The 17,624-nt window shown below is 38.2% G+C and overlaps 1 protein-coding gene across 1 annotated transcript in view; it reads left to right on the top strand.

Moving 5' to 3' along the window:
* Window positions 1-17,624, top strand: part of ADGRV1 (adhesion G protein-coupled receptor V1) — a 456,854-nt gene that overhangs the window by 119,363 nt on the left and 319,867 nt on the right. The window contains exons 52-61 of the mRNA XM_046668226.1: window positions 1,513-1,677; window positions 6,782-6,899; window positions 8,767-8,890; window positions 9,791-9,929; window positions 10,102-10,287; window positions 10,554-10,786; window positions 12,906-13,054; window positions 13,740-13,941; window positions 14,453-14,672; window positions 16,668-16,907. Coding sequence (XP_046524182.1) covers window positions 1,513-1,677; window positions 6,782-6,899; window positions 8,767-8,890; window positions 9,791-9,929; window positions 10,102-10,287; window positions 10,554-10,786; window positions 12,906-13,054; window positions 13,740-13,941; window positions 14,453-14,672; window positions 16,668-16,907 — 1,776 coding nt within the window. The remainder of the gene's footprint in view (window positions 1-1,512; window positions 1,678-6,781; window positions 6,900-8,766; window positions 8,891-9,790; window positions 9,930-10,101; window positions 10,288-10,553; window positions 10,787-12,905; window positions 13,055-13,739; window positions 13,942-14,452; window positions 14,673-16,667; window positions 16,908-17,624) is intronic.

Raw genomic sequence — 17,624 nt, 5'->3', positions numbered from 1 at the left:
AATAGGTGTCAAGGGCGATGTTTACTGTTGCTGGTGTTAGTAGTAGCTTGTTGCTCAGCCCTTTGTGGCTACTTTCCTTATATCCTACCTTACGGTGAAAAGCTCTTGAAAACTCTTTTAATGTGTGTCTAAGATGCACAATATCTTAGACAGTGAACATTCTGTTAGCATTATTTGAGGATACAGATTAGATTCAAAGCTGAAGAATATTGAGAAGATTGGTTAGTATAAGTCTGTCAGAATTAATTAGCTGCTCACAAGGGCAATGTGCTCAGTATCCCAAAGCACTAGGAATAGCAGAGGCTCATGGAAATCTACAAAGACTTGGAATCTACAAAGACGTGGAAACAAAAAAGACTTATATGCGGTCTGTTTATAATGGAGTTTTTGTTTTTCTCTTTGTTTCTTTCTTTAATATTTCTAGTCTCTGAGGAGTGTATGAACAGCACTGAGTGTGGAGTCAAAACATCTCACCTAGATTCCAGCCTCCTCTTCTTCAAATATATGTCTATATCTGGCTCTCAGATTTCTTAGAGTTTCTGGGAGGCTTAAATAAGATTAAGTATGTGCAGAACTGATACGTAATAGACGCTCAATAAATATTAGTTGGCTCCAAATCCCTACTCTTGGCACCAATGCAACATCTCATGAGAAAAACAAAACAAGGTTGAATTATACGTTTGTTAAGTATCTATCTGTCTTGAAAATGGAAAATATGGTGTTATATTTTTGTATTTACCTAACAGGTGGATATTATAGACTCAATTTGAGCTTTGTTTCACAGAGTTGATATGTGTAATTCAGTTGCACCAAGTCTTTTAATAAGGATCTTGTGTAAATAGTACAGGTAAAATAACATACTGAATTTCCTTCTCTCTTTATGTCAGGTTTATAAAGGCTCTTCTAAATTTGGACTTACTAAAGTTGGCAAACTGCAAATAATTCAGAGGACAGTTTAGGTCTGTATTATGTAGGGAGCCTGACTGCCTGTACAAAGGACCCCAAAATCTTGATTCCTTGATATAATAGGAGTTTATTTCTTCTTCTGCAAGAGTCCTGCATCAGTGTTCCTACTTGGGGTCTTAGGGACACTTCTCTCTGACTGGCATCTCAGGCACCAGATTCTTTCCATCTTGTGGCTCTGTTCTCCTCTAGGTCCAGGGAGTCCCCTCTAGTCGCCTAGCAAATGGGAAAAGAGGGAATATGGAGGGCTGTGTGGGAACTTGATGGCGAGACTGTTAGTAGCCTACATCACTTTTGTCTGCATTCTATGGGTCAAATTCAGTCACATCCTCCACCTAGTTGCCAGAGTGCCTAGAAAATGCCAAGTAACTCAGTGTCTATCACAAAAAGGAAATGGGGTTTGGTGAAACATTTTTTTTCTGTCACATGATTGTAATATGCCGTGAATAGAGTTCTCAATTCAAAAATTGTGTCACTGTCAATAGAAATCAGATTCAGTTTGTTTTTCCTGCTCCTTTTTTTCACCTTAGGGGATTTTCTTTCTTTCAGGTAATGGTCGATGAATCCTTTTTGTCTGATGACCCTGATTCATATGTGACATTGACGGTTGTCCGGTCCCCAGGGGGAAAAGGTGCTGTCCGACTTCAGTGGACTGTAGACGAGATGGCTAAAGATGAGCTCAGCCCTTTGAATGGGACGCTTCATTTTGATGAGGTATAGTCAGCATCAGGACTCCTGTAGTTTTTCTCTAATTTTCTTTTGCATAGTATTACTTATATAAATTTATGTGATAGTATTCACTATGTCTTGAATTTTTTTGAAATCATAAACATTGTGAATAAAAATCACAGACACACAGACACACAGAAAACCCTGGATGTCTGAAATCAGATTCTTTAGTTCAGACACTGCTTCCATCCCACAGTCAAAACTACTCTTGCCTTAACATTTCCTCTCCTGATTGACGGCAAAACCAGTCAACCAAGCTAGACACCTGGGTGTCATCCTCATCTCCACCCATTTTTTAACTCTTACATATATTTGATCACTGAGCCTGGTCAGTTTTTCCTTTTAAATACTCTTTCTCGCTGTTCCTCCTTCTCTATCATGGCTGTGACGATCCATGGCCATGCCTCCATCATCTCTCCTTGGGTAGAGTCTTTTAACTGATATCCCCATTCCAGGTCTTTTATCTTTTCTGTCCATTATCCATGCACTGACAGGGTTATCTTTCTATGAGGAATATCACATTATGCCACCCCTTGCTTAAAACGAGCCAGTGGCTTCCTCTTACCCACAGGAGAAGTCAAAGCTTCGTAATGTGATACACAAAGCCTCTTAGGAGGGAATCCTGGCTGTACCTTCCACGTTGTCTTTCCATATTGCTTAATTTTTGTCCTTTGTGCTTCAGTAATAACAATCTACTTATAATCCCCAGAATATTCCAGGTAGTTTTTTAGCTCTCTGCTGTCAGTTGCTGTTTCTTCATCCTGTTGATCTTATGTCACCTCCTCTCTGAAGCCTTCTCTTCTGATATTAAGTAGAATTAAACACACTATTGTGTGTTATCGCTGTACCTATTCACATGTTGAGAAGTGTCCTTATCACAGGGTTTATTAGATCAAACCATGTGGAATTGCAGCTGTTTGACCATTTTGCTCTACAAAATGGCAATTTCATATTATTAAACCTAACAGTAACTGTGCCTCTCTCAACCTACAGGAATGAGATATCCTTTAGCTCAGATTTAAAAATTACTTATATATGTATATATTTTTAAATTTTTTAATTTTTTTTGAGAAAGATTAACCCTGGGCTAACATCTGCTCCCAATCCTCCTCTTTTGGCTGAGGAAGACTGGCCCTGAGCTAAGATCCATGCCCATCTTCCTCTACTTTATATGTGGCATCCCTGCCACAGCATGGCTTGCTGAGCAGTGCCATGACTGCACCCAGGATCCCGACCGGGGAACCCCAGACCACTGAAGTGTGCAAACGTAATTGCTGCATCACCGGGCTGGCCCCACAAATTACTTATGTTTGAATCTCCATACCCACCTTGGAGCTGTTCATTTTTGAGCATTACGTACAACATGAGTTATTCTAATTCCTTTCATGAGACTCAAACTTGATGTTCTGGGAATAGGTGAGGTTAAGGAGACTTAGGGTGATTGTACGGCGTATCTCTCCGTAGAGCATTGAGGATAAGAGAAGTTTTGTCTCTAGCAGGCTGATTCCCATTATATTAGGATAAAATTATCCTGAGTTGACAAAAACAATTTAATTTTTAGGTCAGAAGAATTCAGCCAGTCCAAGGCAGCAAAAAAAAAAAAAAAAATTTTGCTGGGGAAGATTTGCCCTGAGCTATCTTCCTCTATGTTTTAGTATGTGGGCCACCAGCACAGCATGGCTGCTAACAGAACCATGTGGGTCCGCACCTGGGAACTGCACCTGGGCCACTGAAGCAGAGCATGCTGAACTTAACCACTAGGCCACCAAGGCTGGCCCAGGCAAAAATATTTTTAAAAGACCCACAACTAGTTTTATCTTGGCAAAAACATTAATTTCAAGGATAGTGAGAAATAGCTACAACTATTGAGGCAGAAAAAATGTAAATATGAAGAAAAAATGGATGACAAAATTCTCCTCTGCAATGAATAAAATATGATTTTAAAAAATAGCATGATTCAGAACTTCTATAATGAGTCAAAATATTGATTGTGTACCATAATAACAGAAAGACAATCTACAACTTACAAAGACTAAGAAATTTTAAAATCCATATGCAGTTGGGAAAAATGATTGAGGTAGTGTTCAGTCAATCAAAAATCTGAATCAGCACTGTCCCCGTGGCCGAGTGGTTAAGTTCACGTGCTCTGCTTTGCTGGCCCGGGTTTCTCTGGTTTGGATCCTGGGCGCTGACATGGCACCACTCATCAGGCCACGGTGAGGTGGCATGCCACATGCCACAACTAGAGGGACCCACAACTAAAATATACAACTATCTACTGGGGGGATTTGGGGAGAAAAAAGAGGAAAAAAAAAAGAAGAAGATTGGCAACAGTTGTTAGCTCAGGTGCCAATTTTTTTAAAAAAAAAATTTGAGGGGCCGGCCCAGTGGCGCAGCGGTTAAGTGTGCAGGTTCCGCTTTGGCGGCCTGGGCTTCACTGGTTCGGATCCCGGGTGAGGACATGGCACCGCTCATCAAGCCATGCTGTAGCAGGCGTCCCACAGATAAGGTAGAGGAAAATGGGCACGGATGTTAGCTCAGGGCTGATCTTCCTCAAAAAAAAAAAAAAAATCTGAATCAAAAATAATAATTTACAAATGGAAAGCACATTGCTATCCATCTACATGTGTCACAGGCTCCCACAGTGGTAACTCTGAGGGAAGACCAAGATCTCTTTGCTCAAGCAATTGGTGTTTGTGACTCCTGAGGATGACTCCTCTTTCCAAATTCCTGTAAAGCAGTTGTAAATGTTGTATTTGTTTATGTCTTATCAACACTAGCCAGGAGGACCTTGGCTGGAGGATCAGTCAACCTTTCCCAGGATGTGACTTCGATGGTTTCCTGTGTCCACTGAGCTTCCACCTTCTTGGTCAGCTTTGGTAACCAAAGAAGCTGGAGGAAGCAGCATATACGGCCCGATTAATCTGAGCACAGTTTCACAGTGAATCCAATCTAATCAGAGCCAAGTAGTGTTTAGTAATCAAACTCTCAACTCTTACTGGAAGGAAGGGTCGGGAGGTGGAGGAGAATTGACAAGCTGATTCTGAAATATGTATGGAAATGCTAAAGACCAAGAATAGTCAGAAACTCATGAAAAACATGGAGGGTGGCCTTCCCTAACCAAATCTAAGACAGTATGTTCCTAAGGTAAATATGACAGTGATTTTGGCTCTGGGGTAGACAAATAAACCAAAGAGAAGAAAATGGAGAGTCCATATTTATCAATCTTTTTATGGCTTTTGCTTTCATGTTTGCATAATTCTTTCTTAAATTAATAAAGATGAAAGCAGAAGGAAACTAAAAACCAGAAAAACAGTAGAACTGATGAATAAGTTAAAAAAATGAACAAAAAATAACCTCACAAAATCAAAATTGACAAGAAAGAATGAACCATTAACAGAGAAAATATGAAAAAAATTAAGAGACTACTTTGTGCAAATCTAGGCAAATAAATTTAAACACCTCTATGAAATTGGCTCTAGATACGTAGTAGATAGAGAAGGTCTAAGCAGATGAATTTCCACAAATGAAATAGAAAAAAAAAGTTAAACAAGAGAATAGAAGCCCCTCAGGTGGTTTTCCAAATTAATTGACCAGACGTTGAAAGGTTAGGTAGTCCCGATCCCACGTGATCCATGTCTATGTTTATTTCTTTTTTTGGAGTCTATTGACCTTTCTTCAGAGCTTTCAGCACCAAACAACACAGAAAACATACTTTTTTTCTTTCAGTCTTCTGTTAGGTGATTAAGAAATTAATCAGCAATGCTCTCTGGCAATTTATTTGCCACTTAGACATTCTGCCACCATTCTTGATATGTCGGTCACTCTAACAGCATTAATGATCTCAAGCCAGATGTCGCAGATATTTCATCCACTCATTTCTCAGATTCTGCTAAGTGACAGCTCACGAAACATCTAGATTGCATGCCCTAGCCATGATCTGAAAACTTCTCATCTGGCGTGAGAAGAATTTGGAAACTACTTTCAAATTTCTATAAAGATTCTCCTTTATATTGTATACCCAGCTCTGAAATACACATATCTCCATTCTAAGGAATGGTTTTGTAGCTAAGACACACAGTTCAGAGCCTTTAATTCACAAAATGTGGAGATCTAATTCACAAAAAATCTAATTCACAAAATTCATAAAAGGCATAGGGGTGAGTCATTGCATCCCAGGAATTACAGATTTTCCACGAGTACATTTAATAAGGTCTAAGGCAGGAAGTATACATTTTCCTAGAAGCTCTTATAAAATTTTTAAGAAGTACAGATGTTGTAAAATAGAAATAAGGAACCCTGAAGAGAGAACAGCTTGAGTAAAGAGATTAAAATAATGCTTTTTAATATTAAAAATATCAAAGCAAAGATACCATTGCAGGACTAAGATGTACGTGAGAAGCAATAAAGGGTAAAATTCAAACTGCAGGAAGTTAATCAGTGATGCATAGGACAAATTGGTGTTGTTTTGTCAGCATACAGAGGAAAAAAAAGATCAAAATGGTATCTGTCATGGTTATGTCTCAAAGTATTGATCTAGTTGTCCTCTGTATATTTGCTTTCCTCTGTTCATTCTCTTCCAGCCTGTGCTGGAAACTTAACAGATGCTCCAAGAAATTACAGAGCTAAGTGTAAGACAAGGGGGGGAAGGAGTAACAGCACTGTGGGGTTCAGCAGCTGTGGAAGAAAGGGGAAGGAAGCAGAAATGGGTAGAGGCCAAGAGTCAAATCGGCAGTAGGAAGGCAACCTCCGTAAGTATTACACCTATGTCCTTGGTCTGTTTACAGCAGGCTGTGACCCTTTAGCTCTCTTTAAGAGGGTGAACTTTCAGTGGTCGAAAATTTTTAATAAATTTAGAAGTTGTGTTAAATTTTTCCGCACTTTTTCCTACTGATAACCTAAATGGGATTTCTAGTCAGAGCTAATTTTTAAACAGTAATTCTGCCTAGAAGCAGCCCTAATTCTAGGGGACAAAAAAGACACACTTTAAAGAATGCTTATGGATGTAAACATTATCCCACTAATGAGGATATTCAAAATTTGGTGTTGGTCAATCAGGAAAATTTATTATTCCTCTCGTTTGATGTAGACTGAGTCCCAGAAGACCATTGTATTGCACACACTTCAAGACACCGTGTTGGAGGAGGACCGGCGTTTCACCATTCAGCTGATGTCACTTGACGAGGTAGAAATATCTCCAGTGAAAGGTAAGAGAAATTCAGATTTTTTGAAATTAAAAACTAGGTTCTCAGAAAAACATAATCAAGTAGTTAATGGTTACAAAGATAGGTAATGTTGGGTTTTACAATTTCTAAAACGTTTGCTAAAACATAAAGATGTCATTTCCCACTGATGTTACAGCTAAAGAATTTTTAAAAGTAAAATTATAATACCCAAAGTTGATAAGATCATATGCCAAAAATTTCATACAACTTAGCTGTGTGGTTTTTTTAAAAATAAAGGTATTTATTTTAGCAATGTTTATAAAATAAAATATGGAAGCTTCCTAAATGATCTAACAGTAGGAGTCTGGTTCAGTATAACAGAATACTATGCAACTATTCAAAAGGATGTGGCAGAAAAAGCCTTAATTACATTAAAATTCAGTACACTTAATTACATGGATAATTGTTATGTTAATACAGCAGGCTTCATAACAATGTATTCATTGTAATCCCATTTTTCTCATATGCATGTCATAAATATGTTTCGAGTTATTTACTTGAAATGTTGATAGTGATTTTTGATTACCTATGTGTTCTACACATATTTACAATGATCACATATTACTTTTTAAATAAAATGTTATTTTAAAACTTAGCATATTATTATGTCTATTTCAGCCTATCTAGACCTATTTTCATCTGAAAGGAAATACTTAGATATTTTGACGTTTCAGAAAGCAGGGTCATAATTCTCATTTGTCTATGGTCCATATGAAAATTTGTTTCTTAGATCTGGAGAGAAAGGATTAATGATTCTAATTAAGTTTTATTGTAGTACAAATGATCACAACCATAAAAAATGGCCCATAAATTTTAGTCTGAAAGCTTAGATACTGTTACATGCCCTATTTTGCCATCAAGAACTTCATCCTATTGATCTGTAGCCAAAAAAGCAGAATTCCATGCCAAGGAAATTCTCAAAATTGTAGAAAGTATCACTGTATGCACCTTGGGTAGATATTCTTTCCGCATTTTTGTCTAGAGTACTTTCCACGAAGCCTGTGAGGGACTCATATCCTTGCACCATATCCTTCCATAAGGTTTAAGTTAGCTCAGTTGTGTACATCATGTTCAAGTAAATGGCAGGGCTTATGTTATATAGACTAGCTAGACACAAGAACAAGAATATACCAGTAAATCAGGGTAAGTTGTTTATCAATATTAAAAAATCATAATATATTTCTAACTGTGAATACTTGCACACGACTAACCACTCTTGGTTCCATTAATCTGTTGCCAAAGAATGTGAAAGTACAGTAATCCAGTTCTTTTTTTTCATGAAACCCTAATATGTGCTCTGGAAACAATTTTCTTCAAGTTACTGCTAAATTATGATATGAATACTCAAATTACTTGATATTTTTATTTCCATTTTAGTAGGAATATTCGACACTTTTATAAATGTTTACAGGCAAATAGTGGAGTCATCAAATTGAAAATAAAGAAGTGCCCCAAGAATTTTTGCTTTTGCCACATAGCCACAGCCACATAGCCAATTGCAGTGAGTTGCGAAGTGCTTACTGCAGAAGGGAATTAATACAAGTGGTAGAAGAGTACTTGCTTATCACGGGGTGACAATGGAATTGTAGCCCACTTTCTCCTGCCCCTTCCATTAAAATGTAATCTTGGGAAAGTTATTTGCCTCAGTGTCTTCAGTGCCTCAGTGTGCTTAAGTGATCTCTTCATCGGTAAAAATGAGGATAATATTAGTACCTAACTAATATGATTGTCATGAGGATTAACTCATAAGATTAGTATATGTGAAGCACTTAGAACATTGCCAGACATATACTAGATGCATACGTGTGTTTGCTACATAAGTGGTATATGTATATCATCTTCAATGTAGGTAGCGCATCCATAATCATTCGGGGAGATAAGGGAGCATCAGGAGAAGTTGGGATAGCTCCATCATCTAGGCACGTCCTCATTGGGGAACCCTCAGCAAAATATAACGGTACTGCTATCATCAGGTAAGGGCTTCATGATTTTTCTTTGCCTGGGTGGGGGTTTTGAAGTTTTATTTGAATAGTTAGCACTTTTGTGCCTTAAATTCATTGTTCTCAATACATACACATTCTTCAAGCATTGTCATTTTATATCGTGATAACGTCCTGTGGAGAGTAGAGCAAACTTTTGGTACAGATTGAAGACTCGTCCTGAGCTATGTGGAAGTTAGATCATGAGGAGGTTTCTGACTGTTTCTTGGGTGATTTGCACAACTTGTGCCAAGGAAAGCACGTTGAGTTGACCTCAGGAGATCTATGCTTTTGGCGTGGTTCTGTCACCAGCCATGTAAAATAAGAGATTCACTTCATATCTGTTGGCCTGTGTGTCTGCTACAAAGTCATTCCTTAGAAAATCATCTGCATTATACATTTTGATAATTCGAAGTGTTCTAAAATCAGAGCTAATTATATAACTCAGGTAGTATGATCTTAGACAACTTTATTACACTTTTTCTCATGAGGAGTGGGACAGCAACTCTCAATGAAGTAGCTGAATTTGAGTTAAAACTTTATCTTTTTCGTAGTTTTTCCATTAACGTTGCATGTAGGAAGTGTTTACTATTGTTTGGAGAACTTTCTTAGGCTATTCATATTTTGGACTTTGTGTATTAAGAGAAAAGTCTGTGAATACTTTTTTTATTCCTTTAAACCTTTCACTATCAGCCTTCAGCTTTTGTCAGTATTCTTATCAAGCAGATTTACACAAGCTCAGTGTAAATAAGGTAAACCCCAAATAGATAAAGGTTATTTAAATGCAGCATGTTCTTGAAATGTCAAAATTGTTTATTGATGAAAGATAAAGCAAATATTTAGGAAAAGTTCCTTCAATAAAATGTATTGAATATACTTTGTATGTTGTTGTAGCCTTGTTCGTGGCCCAGTGATTTCTGGGGAGGTCACAGTGTACTGGAGGATATTCCCTCCTTCTGTGGGGGAATTTGCTGAAACATCGGGAAAACTGACAATGCGAGATGGACAGTCTGCCGCGATTGTAGTCATACAGGTATCAGTGTTCCTGCTTTCTCTTATGCACGTTGCTGTGTGTGTGTATGTGGTTGGGGGGTGGCGTGCTGGGAGGTAGTTATCATCCCACAGTTCGTTGTTGTTGCTTATGTGATATTTTTCTTTAAATGTTACAGATTCTGCTGCTAATAGCTCTTTTTATCCTCCTCTAGGCTTTGAATGATGACATTCCTGAGGAAAAGCATTTCTATGAGTTTCAGCTGGCTGGAATCAGTGAGGGGGGAAGACTGAGTGAATCCAGCAGCACTGCCAATATCACCATGGCTGCCAGTGACTTTCCCTATGGCCAATTCGCCTTCTCGCACGAGCAACTTCGAGTGGCAGAGGCAGCACAAAGGGTAGAGTGTGAAGTGCTTGAAATCTTAAATAGCAGTTTGGTTTTTTATATTGTGAGTGATCTTTGAAATGTGTTTCCTTGGTCATATTCCAAAGTTTACACAAAGTGATTCATTTACACCTAAGATCATTTTAACGTTAACATACTTTTATAAGTTTATATATAATTTCAACATAATGCTGGTAAATAGAATTAGAGACCATAAAAATTAAGCATTGTCTGGTAGATTAATCATCCAAATCAAATCAAACACTGCTTCTCGTGTAGGTTAACATCACGGTCCTTCGTTCAGGTGGGTCTTCCGGCCCCGTGAGGCTGTGCTATGAGACCCTGAGTGGGACGGCCGAGGCAGGCCTGGACTTCATCCCTGCCTCAGGGGAGCTCCTCTTTGAAGCAAGGGAGGTGGCAAAAAGCCTGCATATTGAAATACTTGATGATGGTCTTCCTGAAGGCCCCGAGGAATTTTCTCTCGTGATTACAAAGGTGGAACTCCTGGGAAGGTAAAGTACAAAAAAATAATAAATTAGGAAAAAGAAGAAAGCAGAAAGAGAGAAGGAAAGAGGAAAGGCCACATTGGGTAGGAGTTATACGGAACTGTAAAACTGTCTCAGATTTGCTCTTTCTCAGATTTATGTGACATTAGAACAGGGCACAGTAGGGAAATTATGACAAAGGCTAACTGTTAATTGTGCAGTATTCTAAACTCTAATTTTCTTTTTCTGGAAAGTGGAAAGTATGTGTTTCTGTTGTGTGAATTCACTCGGGGCAGCCAGAGAATTAAACACGGTGGGGGATTGTAGTAACTCGGGAAGGAAATAGAGTCATTGTTCTTCAGGTCAAAGGTCAGCTGGTGTGGCTGAATTTGCCACCCCTCTCTCTGTCTCCATTCCAGTGAAAGGGCTGGAGTGAGAGATGTCTTCCTTTGATGTCTCTAAGGGCTTTCTGGTCCTCTCTGTGGGTGAATGAGGTAGAGGCTTGCCCAGTAGCAGTTTTAAAGTGGGGAAAAGGTTTGAGTCAAAGAAAATTGGCCATTAATGTGCAGCAAGGTTCACTGAAGATCCAGAATTAACTATACTGAGACCCTCTCATCGCTGATTTGGTGGGAGCAGACTTGATTATCAAGGGCGGAAACACCTTTGGCATGCTGAGGTGCCCACAGGTGGAGCAGACCTACATGACAGCTTAAGCCAAACCTTCGACTAGAATGTTTGCATTTAGATAAGTCCTGAAGGAAGTTTTCTTGTGCCTGAAAATGTTTTTGCATTTGTTATGTAAATGCCGTGCTTCAAAAGCTTTTTTTAACTAAAACATTTCAGGGTGATTTAGGTAGAGTATACATCATTCCACCTGGAAAAAAATATTGTGGGCTTGCACACACTTCAAATCTTAAATTTCCCAGAGATGACTCTGTGTCTGGCGATGGGAATGAATTTGCACTTATATTAAATGTGTTGGAATCTGAACTGGTCACTGACTATTTTGATTAAAATAGGTGAAATTTAGTAAAAGTAGCTCATGAAATGTGAGATCGTGTCTGTGTTATTGACAAGTAGGGCTTGAAGCATTTGCTGTCTCTTCTACCTTTAAAAAAGCAATTCCTACTTGAGTTTAATTCTGGGGAAACCAGTTTTCCCTTCCAGATAAATTTCTAGGCTTCTTTTGATCTGAAAAGGAAAACAGTATAAACCCATTTTGCCTAGTTGCCGGAAAATTTACTGCTCCGGTATTCAGTTATGGTAATGAACTTATCTACAAACCGTCTCAGACTACTGATAACAGTTAATCTTCTCATTTAATATTTTAATCCCCAGTTTTCTAATTTTGCCTTACATATAATCTTATGAACTAGCTTTCAAACTGTTGAAATTAGATAGGGTAAAAATGCCAGATAAATAGAATTTGGAAATTGCAGGAAAGACTAAAATGGTTTAGTGCCATTTTCTTAGCTCTGGGAATTAAAGTGATATAAAATTCTAGAAGTCAAAACTTTTCTTTTATGGGGATAGTATCAACCTAAAAAAACAAAGGAAACTTACTTTGCATAAATATGTCATTAGTCAAGTAAACTATCATCTATATTAAAGAAGAGGCATTGATTATAATTGGTTTCCACAGATGTTAAAATATTTTCTTGAATCTTGAAGGTTTAGCTTGAAATTTCTTTAGTGGCATGATACTCAGTATTTCTTTAAAGTAACCCTCTCAGCCCAGCCCTGGGAGGCTCCGGCCCAGCTGGTTTCCGTCTCTGAGGGCTCTACAGTTTGACAGACATTCTCTTCTTCCTTCCATGACTGTAGCATGTGCTCAGTCGTGCATTCCTCGCCCCAGAGGTTCATTTTATGACAGCTTCTTCCCGATTTCCTAATAGTTTTATTATCTTCCCATTGCCTATGTTTAATAACTCTACATTAGCTCTGGTTTCACGCAGGCGGTGATAATTGGGAGCAACACAGAAATCTGTTTCAAACATCATTTTAGGAAAAAAAAAAGAGTATTTTAGTGTTGGAGATCTTTAAAAAGACTAAAATGCTTAATAGGACTAAGTTCTGGGAGCTCAGAGGACGCTTCAGTTCATGCTAAGCAATTATGCACTCATTTTATTTTTTATTACTTTGCAAGAGGGTATGATTTTACCATCCAAGAGAGTGGACTGCAGGTGGATCAGCCTCCTGAAATAGGAAACATCTCCATCGTCCAAATCGTAATAATGAAAAATGATAATGCAGAGGGCATCATTGAATTTGACCCAAGGTATACTGCCTTCGAAGGTAGGTTTCAGTAACCTTACTTATAAGTTTACCACCACTTTCTGAATTACAGAGTACCTGAGAATGACATTGTCAGTTTGAATTCCTATCCATAAATTTTCTTGCTTCGGTGTGTATGTGTATATACACATATACACTTTTATGTGTATTTATATCTGCCTTTGTATATATTTATTTTAAAAATATATTTTGAGTTACCTTTGGCCAGACTTGAACCTTGCTTGTGTATGCCAAAGCTGAATGGTTGGGAATGAGGCAATTTAGAAAAATTATATTTAACCTTAGGATTATTGAAATATTTATATTTCAAACATTTTTGTGAATCTTTCTAACTTATGCAGTACTTAATTTCAGATGATTAGAAATCAGTGAAAATTCTCTTTCTAGTGAAGGGTCATTTATTTGTATGTGGCATGCAGAGGAAGAATGCCTATGCTAATGATTATGATTAATTCAATAGGTTATTTAAATTCTAACTTATATTACTCACTACAACTTTCAACTTGTGACAAACTATACTCCTCCTAAAAAAAGTCATGATATTTTCACTAATCATTTTTTTAGAGAGATAAGTGAACTTTGGAAAAATTGAGTGCTTGCATTGTACCATTATGTTTAATTGCCAATTTAATTGAAGTTAGTTGCTTTGTCTGGCGTACCAGTTAATTCCAGATTCCCGTTACAGTGGAGGAAGATGTCGGGATGGTCATGATCCCAGTGGTGAGGCTGCATGGAACTTACGGCTGCGTGACGGCTGATTTCATCTCTCAGAGCGCCTCCGCCGTTCCTGGGGGTGTCGATTACGTGCTGCATGGCAGTTCAGTCACCTTTCAGCACGGGCAGAACTTAAGTTTTATAAATATCTCCATCATTGATGACAATGAAAGGTAATACTACTTAGTGATATCGGAAATAATATGGGCATACGTACAGCACGAACACTGTGCTCCAATCCTTACCTCTATTTTGCACTGATAATAGAATTTTAGATTATACATGGGCCCATTGAGAAACAAGTGAAAAACTTTTAGGGGTACTGGAGTAGGGAAAAAGGGCTTGGGAGACCACCGAGGACTGTAGATGTCACTTTTTCAAATAGAGGAAATAATTTTTGTTCCTTTGGATTTGAAAAGTCTAATCAGAATGTGGAAACATCATGCACTTTTTTAATGCGTTAAGCAATTAAAAAGAGTGGGAAAAAGTCTGGTAACTCTCCCAAGTTGTGTAATATTGAAGCTGATCATTCATGATTTTAGCTGAGTACCGTCTTCTTCCCACTTTGTGTGTGACTACTGTGCCTTGAATATGTATGACCAATTTGGAAAATGACTAGTTATTGGATTTTAGAAGCATTTTAATGTGTTTAGATTCACAGAATTGTTCCTTCTTGCTATGCAGTGAATTTGCAGAGCCCGTTGAAATTCTGCTGGTTGGAGCTACTGGTGGAGCGGTCCTTGGGCGCCACCTAGTGAGCAGAGTCACGATAGCCAAGAGTGACTCTCCCTTTGGCGTTGTAAGATTTCTCAATCAAAGCAAAATTTCTGTTCCTAATCCCAATTCCACAATGATTTTACCCTTGCTGCTGGAGCGGACTGGAGGCCTCTCGGGTGAGATTCAGGTACAGTTATTCCTCCCATGGTTTTAAAAGTAATTCTTGATAGATTGAGTTTGGTGTTGGATTTTCTTGTTCCTCAAATATATTCCTTTATTTATTCACAATCAATAATATTTATTAATTACCTGGTAGAGGTAAAGTAGCTTCCAGGTCCTATGAAGCACATAAAAATGTATGAGGCATACAGCTGTTCTCAGGGAACTCTTGAGAGCAAGTTAGAAATTAAATGAAGGATCCTGAAAAATTGCATTAATTCAACAAGTATTTGTTGAATGTTTTCCATGTGCCAGACCCTGTTCTGGGCACCGAGAACACAGTGGTGAGCAAGACAAACCTCATGTCTGTTCTCATAGACTTTTCAGAACAATAAACAAAGGAATAAAGAGAAAATGGTATGGTAACACCAAGCGCCTTGCAGGAATATAAAATCAAGAGACACAATTGTGAGTGACCTGCTGGCTACTCTAGATTGGATGGTGAGGGCATGATATTTAAGCTGAAAGGTGGATGAGGAGGAAGAGGTGGTCATGTAGAGGGATGAGCATTTGGGCAGATCTACGAGCCTGGCATGTTTGAGGGATGGGGAGGTCTGTGTGCTGGGGGCCTGCATGTGTTGGGGGTAACAGCACAAGGTAGATCAGAGGGGTCAGGAGGTGTTTGATCACAGAGAACCTCTTAAAACAGGTTAAAGATTTTATGCTAAATGCAAATAGGATGTCATTGGAGAGTTTTAAGCAGGGGAATGATGTCAGTGCCACTGGATTGTCATTTTAAGCAGCTCACTTATGACTGCTGTGGGGAAAATGGACAGCTCAGACAAGAGTGGAGATGGAGATGGTGAGAAGTGAAAAGACACTGAGTATGTTTTGGAGGAGAAATTCACTGGGCTAGTGGAGGCTGAGAGAAAGAGAGGAATCAAGAATAACGGCTAGAATTTTAGTTTGAACAACTGGTTAAATAGTAATGCTGTTCACTGAGATGCAGAAGCTTGGGGGGAAATCAAGGGTTCTGTTTTGGCCATGTTAATTTGAGATAGTTACTAGACATCCAGTGGAGGAGTCAGGCAGGCAGGGGGATGTGCGAGTGTGGGTCGTGGGGAGGGCAGGGCTGCAGACACAGGTTTGGAAGGTGTTGACACATGTTTGAAACTATGGGGCTTAGGGAAGGTAGATAGAGATGTGAAGGATACAGGACCGAGCCTGGGGCTTCCAGTGTTTAGGGATCTAAGGAGGGAGAGCCAGTAAGGAAGATTGAGAAGTAAAGAAAGAGGAAAGTTAGGAAGGTGTGTATCATGTAAGTATCATGTAAGCCAAGAAAGACAGGGCACAGTGTTTCAAGGAAAAGGAGATGATCGGCCTTGTCCAGTGCTGATGAAAGATAAAAGAAGCAAAGAGAAGTGCCTGATTTTTCTTTCTTCTGGATATGAAAAGTTTTAAATTATAGAAACTTTAAAAAATGCATATATTATAACAAAAACTTTATTTCTTATAACAATTTATAAAAATTTCCGTTCATTTTATACTAGGAGTTTACTTAAGTATACTTAGAAGAATTGCACACCCAGCAGACTTTTCACATGGTTTTATTGTCTTATTCCAATAGGTTTTGATTGACAGAACCTGTGCACACAGCATGACAGTGTTGTAATCACATATTTAAAAAATTTTTATATTTCTCTAGCGTGTATATATTTTTAAAATATGTACTTTTATATTTTTGTTATCCTGTGGTGATGAAAAATGATCGGGTATTGAGTTTTCTTTTCTTGTTAGCTTTGTTATCCATGAATACTCATATTATGTATACATACATAATATACGGTTTATATTTGCAAATACCATTATTTTAAAAACATGAGTTGATAACATAGGAATTTGCTGGAGATAGTCTAGAATAATTTTCATGTATATGTATTTTTTTTTCTAATAGTCCATATCCTGCAAAGTAATTCTTTGTTTAAAACTGATCATCTCTATTAAAAAAACAAACACCCTGCAGGTGCACTGGGAGATAGTAGGACCCAATTCCCAGGAAGCCTTAGCACCACAGAACAGAGACATTGCAGACCCAGTGAGCGGGTCCTTCTATTTTGGAGAGGGAGAAGGTGGAGTAAGAACCATACTTCTGATGATCTATCCTCATGAAGAAACTGAGGTTGAAAAGACTTTCATTATTAAACTTCAACTCGTGAAAGGAGAAGCTAAATTAGACTCCAGAGCTAAAGATGTTATATTAACAGTAAGTCTGACTTTATTTTTCCCATAAGATTTAGGATTTAATGGATTTATCAGAAAATGCATTTGCATTTGTTGAAACTCTACAGGCTCATGATGAATTAATTGTAAGTTACAAAACCAGTAAAGTCATAATAATTCCTATGGGTCAGACTTTCTTGTTTTATATTAGTTATTATATAGCCAGATTATTGGTAACTTTTTTTTTTTTTTAAAGATTTTTTTTTTTTTTTATTTTTTCCTTTTTCTCCCCAAAGCCCCCCGGTACATAGTTGTATATTCTTCGTTGTGGGTCTTTCTAGTTGTGGCATGTGGGACGCTGCCTCAGCGTGGTTTGATGAGCAGTGTCATGTCCGCGCCCAGGATTCGAACCAACGAAACACTGGGCCGCCTGCAGCGGAGCACGTGAACTTAACCACTCGGCCACGGGGCCAGCCCCATTGGTAACTTTTTAAAGGCAAGGCTTTAATATAGTGATGAATACTTACTTTGCACTCAGAGAAAATTTGGTGTTTTTGGAATCTTTGGCACTTGTAGAGAGGAGGTATTTGTTACGTCAGCAAAAACATTGGATATCTTTGCCATCAAAGTACGTAAAAGTTATTAACTAGTAATGAGTCAGATCATTGGAAGGAAGAATGGTATTTGTTCAGTTAACACAGCGATGTGTTGGATCAGATGTGAATTCCACATGTTTGATATGAACCACACAGTCCATCAG

The sequence above is a fragment of the Equus quagga genome, chromosome 7 (genome assembly GCF_021613505.1).
Source record: "Equus quagga isolate Etosha38 chromosome 7, UCLA_HA_Equagga_1.0, whole genome shotgun sequence".
Taxonomy (NCBI): Eukaryota; Metazoa; Chordata; class Mammalia; order Perissodactyla; family Equidae; genus Equus; species Equus quagga.
This window is presented reverse-complemented; position numbering and strand designations above follow the sequence as displayed.